General features: G+C 37.9%; 1 protein-coding gene across 1 annotated transcript in view; it reads right to left on the reverse strand.

The window, feature by feature from the left end:
• The window catches only part of LOC106940472 (polymeric immunoglobulin receptor-like), a 15,336-nt gene extending 6,846 nt beyond the window's left edge, over nt 1-8,490 (reverse strand). The window contains exons 1-5 of the mRNA XM_015023236.1: nt 8,130-8,490; nt 7,716-7,994; nt 7,524-7,604; nt 5,686-5,787; nt 5,544-5,611 (exon numbers count right to left, since the gene is read on the reverse strand). Of these exons, the coding sequence (XP_014878722.1) occupies nt 5,544-5,611; nt 5,686-5,787; nt 7,524-7,604; nt 7,716-7,994; nt 8,130-8,490 (891 nt within the window). The remainder of the gene's footprint in view (nt 1-5,543; nt 5,612-5,685; nt 5,788-7,523; nt 7,605-7,715; nt 7,995-8,129) is intronic.
• Between the last annotated feature and the right edge of the window lie 1,153 nt (nt 8,491-9,643).

Below are 9,643 nucleotides of genomic sequence, written 5' to 3' on the forward strand. Positions count from 1 at the left end.
TACTGAATCTTTAAATAAATGCTATGTAATTTAAAAACACATTCTATTTTAATTAAATACATTTCATCATAACATTAAAGCAAACTGCTGTAGATATTTTTGTTGTAGATATTATATCTTACTGCAGACGATGATGTGTTGATGGCTCCACATCTCTTTGTCTCTCCAGATCAGAGCTGAACTGAGGCAGAAGTTATTTTAATCTGAGACATTTAGAGGAAACATCAGAGCTATTTAGGATCCTGACACTCAGACGCTTTAACACCCTGTGAACATGTCGACTAAACTCACAAGTGTGAAACGTCTTGTTTCTGCATTGGTCAAATGATAACTCTGCAGCCGAGGCCCTCACAGGCTTTACTCACAAAACCAGGAAATAGATTTTTTTTCACCACAACAAAGTGGGGTGGAGTATTGAGGGACACTCGGGTTCTGGTTTTAATCTCAGCTGTGTAGATCTTCATGTTTGGACTTGAGATGTTCTTTTTCTTAAATATTTTCTTCAGGAACTTGATTTGTTCTCACATCAAGTGAACAAGTGAGGCAGAAAAATAAAATTAGAAAAAGATGGGAAAAAGTTTCAGTTTGGAAAATATGGACTGATCGGATTTTATTTACATTTTCAAACTGCATGGTGAAAACAATTTATAACCTTCTGAACAAAGAATGGATAAATCTTTATTTGCATTGCAACAAACAAACACTTCCTATAATTGCTGATCAACTTTTGCATGTCTGCTCTATGAAGATGCTTCATCTTCTTCATTGAGCTCCATGTGTTTAATGTATGAAGGCGCCGTATCATCAGACTAATCTTTAGCTCCCTCTACTGGTCCAAGTTGAGAATCAGATTGGGAAGCTAAAAAATTTTAAGATTACTTTCATTCAAAGGAAAATGCTCAAATTAAAATATTACCTTACTCCTAAATCCGCCATAGGCGTGAATAAGTTTTGTCTATGTGCAGATTCTTTGAAACTAATTTTGAAATTCCTTCTTGGTTTCAGAAACACAACAGGCCCAAAACATGCATATTGTGACAGTGAACAAATCGCCTGACCTTCACACAGGCTGACATCAAAATGCAAATCAGTTTGACTTGTTCTGTCTGTGTGCCTTCTCTTAGTTGTAGCTTTAAGACACTTCAGTCACATTTGACATAAAAACTAATAAATTTTAAATATCCTTTACTCAGCTGTTACACAAGACGTTACTGGTTACGAGTTTTCTAACTTCTGCAGGTCTCCTTTAAAGGATGTTGTTGTAAATATCATGGTCATCAGGATTAAACGTGTTTGGAGTGGAAGAGTTCATGTAAACAACATATTCTTGTTTTGTCTCACAAAACCAGGAAATAGATTTTTTTTCACCACAACAAAGTGGGGTGGAGTATTGAGGGACACTCGGGTTCTGGTTTTAATCTCAGCTGTGTAGATCTTCATGTTTGGACTTGAGATGTTCTTTTCCTTAAATATTTTCTTCAGGAACTTGATTTGTTCTCACAACAAGAAACGAGCCAATTTAAAAGCTCTTTTTAGCTTTTGGTATTAAAAAAAGATTTAGAATAATAAAACAAGATTACATAATTTTTCAGGGAAAACCAACTTGATTGGTCCTTTTTTATTCTGTTCATGTGCAGAAAACTTCTGGTTTAAGAGGGAAGCTCATTGCATGTTCAGTTGGAGCATCAGTAACACCTGTAACCATGGAAACGGCACCAGCTTCCTGTCTTTTACCGCCTGCTCCAGGTGGTTTATCTGCATTTTCCATTGAATGTTTCTGTTTGTTCAATCAATATTTTATATTAGATAGCGGTGTAGATCATCCATGAGCCTCATGTTTGACCTAAAATAAACTGAGCTACATTATTTAAGCAAAATAACATTAATAAATCATATCCTACCAGAAGTCTTATATATATGATAATTTAGTGAGTATGTTAGATGGTAATTAATTTCATTATAGACCTGTTGAGAATCTGTCTAGAAAAAAAAAACACATTTTGTAAAGTCTGAAATTATTCATACCCCTAGCAGATTAAGATTTGTAATTATTTCCAAACAAGTAAGAGGTTTTGTTCTAACATGATGTGAGCCAGATATTTCTAAAAAGATTATAAAATGATGGATAAGAATTTTCAGTTGGAAAAATATTGACTGATCTGATTTTATTTGCACTTTCAAACTGTATTGTGAAAATAATTTATAACCTTCTCAACAAAGAATTTAAATATCTTTATTTACGTTGCAACAATCACACTTTAGCATGTCTGCTCTATGAAGATGCTTCTTCTTCTGCTTTGATCTCCAAGTGTTTAACTATGAAGGCGCCCTAACATCAGACTAATCTTTAGCTCCCTCTACTGGTCCAAGTTGAGACTCAGATTGGGAACCTAAAAAAAATGTTAAGATTACTTTCATTCAGAAGGAAAATACTAATATTAAAATAGAACCTTACTCCTAAATATGTCATAGGTGTGACTAATTTTTTTTAATACGTAGATTCTTTGAAATTCCTTCTTGGTTTCAGAGACACAACAGGCCCAACATTTGCATATTGTGACAGTGAACAAATCGCCTGACCTTCACACAGGCTGACGTCAAAATGAAGGTCAGTTTGACTTGTTCTGTCTGTGTGTCTTTACTTAGCTGTAGCTTTAACACACTGCAGTCACATCTGACATAAAAACTAATACACTGAACAAAAAGATAAACACCCCATGTCAAATCTAAGGGTTTTATGAACATTTGGGTTCCGCAATACATAGAGAAACTCAAAATATATTTTCAGTAATTACTGATCTTCATATCGGCATTGATGACATCGTGGTATGGCTGTTTGTAGTGGATTGACAGGCCTTTGAACATGATATGTGTCGGGTTGAGGAATCTGATCTTGACCAAGTTGGTTTCTCGTAGGCGGTTACAGACAGTCTGAAGTGTGATCCGTCTGTTGTGCAGACCAATAGTCTCATCAGCTGTGTGTGTCGCTGGTCTTAGCCGATCCCGCAGATGGACAAGCCGGATGTGGCGTTCTTATGCTGGAGTGGTCAGATGTGGCCGACGAGGACGGAGTCGATTTGCAGTTGTGCCAGTCTGTTGGAATCGAACTCTTAAACAGCCAATGGTCCGATAACGGACCCTGAGCCGTGCAGCTACTGCTCTGGTGGACATCCTTCCATACACTCCTGCATAACTTGCTACATCTGAGGCTTTATGGCTTGTGACAACATTTGACATTTTGGGGTGGCCTTTTATTCTCCCCAGTCCAAGGATTGTCCAGTTGTGGCTCATTTTGTCTGATCACCCACTGGACATGCCCCACTCATGCACTGAGTATAAAAACAACTCACTGGGTAAAGCTCACTGACAGCAAGTGGGATTAAAGATTTTACACAAATCAAGAGAAATATTACTTTTGCACAATAAAACACGAGAAAATGCTCATTTACATTTTTTAACTCCACATGGCAACAATATTTGGCATGAGATGTTTATATTTTTGTTCAGCATAAATATTAAAAACATGTCTAAATGAAAACACATGAGCATTGGTTCCTTTACTGAGCTGTTACACAAAATGTCACAAATACTGGTCACGTGTTTATTACTTCAGGTCTCCTTTAAAGGATGTTGTTGTAGATATTATGATCATCATGATTCAACATGTTTGGAGTGGAAGAGCTCTCGTAAACAACATCCTCTTGTAACTCATAGACCTAAAAATAATAATATAAGAAATTAATTAGATTCTCTTTGCAAGAAACAGGAAACATCTTATAGATATTTACTCACATAGTTCATTCTCGCTTCCACATTACGATCAGCAGAGTTCAACACATTCACATTGACTCCATCCACTGAAAACACAAAGTAAACATGATGTGATTCTGTGGGGGATTTCTGTGTGAGTGTATAATCTGTATAAATGTACCTTGCTTGATCCTTGATTTGTACTTTAAAACCAGCAAAAGGACAAATGTCAGGATCAGAAGCAGAACGAAGACAGCAGGCAGAATGTAGAATAAAGAAACATCTGAAAACAGGGAAATGGAGAAGTTAGCTGGTTCACAGAGCCCTCCACAGAAACACCATAGAATGACAGCCATGTTCCCGTTTTCTCGTTCTATCTCCGCCACGTTTAGATGGTTTTCTTAACTTGTTGTAAATACATTTAAGTCAGTTATGCTAAGTTACTATATCTCCCACTTCAAGTTCAAACTTCAGTGGCATGACTCTTTATAAAGAGAAACTTGACTGGCTTACCTCAAAACCTCAGTTTTTGACTCAAAAATGGATGCATAGCAACACTGAGGTGTTGCTTCCAAACAAATGCCTGAATGTGTGAAAGATTTGTGAGTGTAGATGTTTAGGTGTGGGTTGTTGTCTCTATATCAGTCTATTCTATATGGAGCTACAACTGTCTCATAATTCACAAATGCACAGACTAAGATTCACAAATGCAAAAGATCCACAAATGCACAGCACGAAATTCACAATTACGGGCTCCTTCTGGCCTGTGTAAGCCATAGCTTACTCATGAGAGCTCTGCTGATGCGCTACTGTAGGAGTTAGGTGTGCTGAAGATCACTAGCTTGTGATGATAGTTGCACAATTAAATCGATTGACATTAATAACGATAACATGGAGATTGATAGCTAATGTATTAGATATTTCACTTACTGCTCCTATGTTGCTGCAAGAAGCCAGACTGAGGACTAAACTGTCGGTGCTTTGTCAAAGCAACAGGCGCTGTTGGAATGGGTTAATGTGATTGGCTGAAAAATAGGTTACCCCAACTGTGGGGCTCTATTCATATGATTGGCTGAAACAAGGATGCTATCTGATTGGTTGCTGATCAACCAATCAGATAGACCATTTATTAAAAAAACCCTGAATTTTGAGTCAGGGGAGTCTCAAAATTAACCATAAATGTAGCGCAACTCACAGGCCAGAAGGAGCCCGTAAGTGTGAATCTTGTCCTGTGCATTTGTGAATCTTAGTCTATGCATTTGTGAATTATGAGACATTTTTAGCTCCATAATTCGACACTGATAAAACTGAAGCTTCAGTTTAATAATGCAGATATTCTCTTTTTGTATTATAAAAGCAGCTTTGTGCAGATAAACCCCAAATCTGGAGATTAGGAACAGCTGGAATGAGACAAGAGAACAAACAACAGAAGTAAAAGAAATGTAGAAACAAAGAGTTTACCAGAATTATGTGATGGTGGCTGTGAGGTAGCCTGTTCAGCAGAGCTGGTTTGATGTGGAGAGTCTGTCAGAGGAAATATAAAACATAATGTGGTAAAAACCATAACATTACTTTTTTGTTGCTTTATATTATTCTATCTCTCCCTGTGTTGGTCTCACCGACTGCCAGCTGTATCTTTATGAATCTCAGCTGAGAGTCTGAACCACAGTAGTATGTTCCTGCATCAGCTGCTTCCAGTTCAGTGATGATCACAGAGAAACAGCTGGAGGAGACATTGAGCAGCTTGANCAAGCAATAGGAAACATCTCATAGCTGAAGTTTTGTTTACTCACATCATTGATTCTCATCTCCACATTATTACTGTTAGCAGAGTTCAACACATTCACATTGATTCCATCCACTGAAAACACAAAGTAAACATGATGTGATTCTGTGAGGGATTTCTGTGTGAGTGTATAATCTGTATAAATGTACCTTGCTTGATCCTTGATTTGTACTTTAAAACCAGCAAAAGGACAAATGTCAGGATCAGAAGCAGAACGAAGACAGCAGGCAGAATGTAGAATAAAGAAACATCTGAAAACAAGAAAATGGAGAAGTTAGCTGGTTCACAGAACCCTCCCTAGAAACACCACAGAATGACAACATGAGTTACTTATTTTAAATGTGGTGAAAAAACTGTGATCAATAAAAGTTCAACTTGATGCTCATGTTCCTGTTTTCTCTTTCTATCTCCACCACATTTAAATTGTTTTCTCAACTCTTATTAATAATAAACTTATTTGAGTTCAACCCACTAATTCTCAGTGTCATTCACACAACGAGCAAATGCATCCCGAAGCCTCACTTATTGCCCACATGTGACTTATTTCTGACCTTTTCATGGCAGTCTGAATGGCCCTATTTCGATCGTTTTCATCTTCCAAAAACATCCAGTCTGTGCCACTCCCATACGTGGAATTAATCGAATATGTATCTGATAGTTTTGGAAGATTTGCAGTCTGAACCGTCATGTGGCTTTTTACCCAACTTTTATGCCACTGATGTGAGATATGTACCAGAAGAAGGTAAATCTGGACTTGAACAATGATTGAACATTATAATTATGACAATATGAATGAAGTCTGTGTCACTGAGGCACATCACATCACAGTCCCAGCACTCCTGGTTCTGAGAACAAGGCAAACTGACTTCTCTGCAGAAGCTGCAGTCAAGATGTCGCAAAAGGCCTTTGCTGTTTGTGTTTTTTTTATATTAGCTTCCCTTGTGTTGTGACGATAGATACTATAACAAGATACTTTTAAATCGATTCTTAAATGGCTACATCTATTATTACCTCCATAAACAGTGAACTGCTGAGTGATGTCACTGTTCTTCTGTTTCTGCTATCGTGGGTTGCTTCTGGGTTGTAAACCATTAGCTCAGACGTCTGATTTCGGTTTGATTTAATTAGAAGTATGAACGACCACGCAAAAAGAAAAAGATCGGACTTCCGCAAAAAATTGGAATTAAGCATCAAGACCTGTGATGTGGAGTTATTTTTGTCTCCAACTCAAACCTCAGAAACCTGAAATGTCCACATCTCAAAAGTCAGTAATATGACTCAATCTAATGAAAGAGGTCATTTTGAGGTGACCTTGAGCAAGAAACCTAAAGATGGAGGCGTAACTTCCCTTAATACTGTACTGTAATTCTGTACTCTGAATGTGTGAAGTGCATGAATGTGTTGATGATTTGTGAGTGTGGATGATTAGGTGAGCATTTAAACAGCTTCATCATTTCAGTCCATTCACAACTGAAAAAACTAAATCCTCCATTGAGGAGCTGAAATGACCTTTAGTTTAATAATACAGGGATCCACTTTGTGTCATAAGAGCAGCTTTGAGCTTTGTTGAGATGCTTTACAAAGATCGAGAAAGAGTTACATGTTAGACAAAGGCCCATTCCTCAGAAACAGAAACTCATCAGGCCACACAACCATGGTGTGATTTCAGGGAGTGTCTTCAGTCCATATAATCAGCTAGCCTCCTCCTTTTCCTCTGTCGCAGCACAGACTTTTTTTTTAGAAACTTTTCTCAACTGTAGTGGTAAAAGCATCTCCTTTCAGCGCTGAAAGTGAATAAAATAAGTAAAATCTGAATGATTTTGTTGGCTGATTTTATGCTCCGTTTGTCAGTACATTTTTGATCCATCGGTTAGGATTTTCCATCCTTAACAGCAGTTGGATAAGAACATATGGAGATTTGGAACAACTGGAATGAAAAGAGTGAGAAAAAACACGAGTCATAAAGAGGAATAAACAAAGAGTTTACCACGATTATGTGATGGTGGCTGTGATGTAACCTGTTCACCAGTACCGGTCGGAGCCACAGAGCTGGTTTGATGTAGAGAGACTGTCAGAGAAAATACAAAACTTAATGTGCTGAAAAAAAAACTATAACAAAAGATTTCTGTTGTTTTTTATGTTTTTTTTGTTTTTTTATTTCTCTCTGTGTTGGTCTCACCGACTGCCAGCTGTATCTTTATGAATCTCAGCTGAGAGTCTGAACCACAGTAGTATGTTCCTGCATCAGCTGCTTCCAGTTCAGTGATGATCACAGAGAAACAGCTGGAGGAGACATTGAGCAGCTTGAACTTTGTTTGGTTCTCCATCATGTCTGTGCAGTTGTTGTGTTGGTCTCCTTTACAGAGGAACTTCCTGTTATCATGTTGTTGTCCTGAATTAGGACACTGCAGAGTTACTGGACGTCCCTCGATGCCACTGATGTTGTACGACTCCAATTCTATCAGAGAGATTTTATTCATACAAAAATCTATATAACATTTATTGATAAATTGTGCATCAATTTATCAAACGTGCTCTTTTACAGTCCATTCAAAACTGGAGTGAAAAATGAAGGAATGCTATGATCTCTCACCTTTGACCTCCAGGTCAACAGCAGTGAAAACATCAAATCCTGAGTTTCTCTGGATTCCACAAAGATACGACCCAGAATCCTTCAGGGTCAGACTGGAAATGGTCACTGTGAATATTCCTGACTTCCTGTCATCAGAGAGTCTGAATCGTCCATCTTGTGTGTTGCTAGAGGTGATCACTGCCTGCTGTAGACATGTGGAGGGCCGGTTTCCTCTGCAGAAGAACTTCAGCTTGTTGACAGACTGAGAGTCGTACGGACAGCTGATGGTCACTGAACCTTCCTCAGTACTTTGGGTTTGATTCACCGTGTCGCAGCATCTGTCTGATAGGAAGATAAGAAAGTGTGTAAGATAGTAAAACATTGATGTATCTTACCAGAAACTTGAATTAAGTAAATTTGAATGTAAAAGTTCATCACGATCTGCTAATATGGGTGAAATAAAATAAAAATAAAAAACTTATAGCCACAAGAGGTGATTCAATGGATGCTTACTTACTTACACATCAGTACTTGCAATGCATATTGATTTTAGATAAATTATATTACTGTATAACAACTAAATTAATATTATACATTTCAACAATCGAAATATTAAATTTAATTAACTTTGTTCCCTTTTTCTTTTAACAATCAATTTTAAAATCTTTCTGACTTCCTGCTATGTCTCAGCTTTTAGTCCATTTTAGTTGATAGAACAGCGTGTATCAGGATACATTTAATATAAAATGTTGACATGGATGTTAAACTTTTAAGGGACAAATCCTCATCTAAACCTTATCAATGATGAACATAGCAGAAAACCTCCAAGATTAGTGACTCTTTAAATATATGAAAATATTGTAAATAAGAACTGTTATTGTCGGGATTTGAGTTTTCTGTGTTTATTTTGATTGTGTTTCCTGTGAGTCCCTGTCTGCTCCCTGATTGTTTCCCAGGTGTGTCTCTTCTCGTTGATTACCCTCCGTGTATTTAAGCCCACCTGTTGTCCTGGTGTCTTGTCGGGTTCTTGTCATTCGCATAGTGTGTGTTGTCAAGAGTCCAGCGTTAGATGTTATCCGTCTCGGTAGAACTGTAAAGTCCTGAGTTCAGTGTTACCTAGTAAGCCGTCATAGTAGAACTGCTAGTCCTGTGTCGGCACCTGCTGTCGTTACCAGTTAGTGCTGAGCCTCTGTGTATTTCCGCTTTGCCGCTGCCAGATTTTGGGACTGTGTGAGCCATCTTCATTATTAAACTTTCATTACTACTCTTACCTGGGTCCATGGCGTATCTTCTCACCGCATCATGACAGTTATATTTATATCCATGTTCAAAATATTTCAGTGTTGATTCTGTTTTCATTCTCTTGCCTTTCTAAAGCCTCAAAGTCTTAGACAGACCCGTCGGCATGGGGCATTGGGAGACATTGCCCACCCACAGAGTCAGCTGTGCCCCCCTGGACTGGAAGCTGTTTTACCTCAGAGTGGCCAACTCTCTGTTATTCCTGTATCAATTTGATATATTAGAGGCTTCCGCAC

The sequence above is a fragment of the Poecilia latipinna genome, unplaced genomic scaffold (assembly GCF_001443285.1).
Source record: "Poecilia latipinna isolate Pla-1442-1.1 unplaced genomic scaffold, P_latipinna-1.0 Scaffold3239, whole genome shotgun sequence".
NCBI lineage: Eukaryota > Metazoa > Chordata > Actinopteri > Cyprinodontiformes > Poeciliidae > Poecilia > Poecilia latipinna.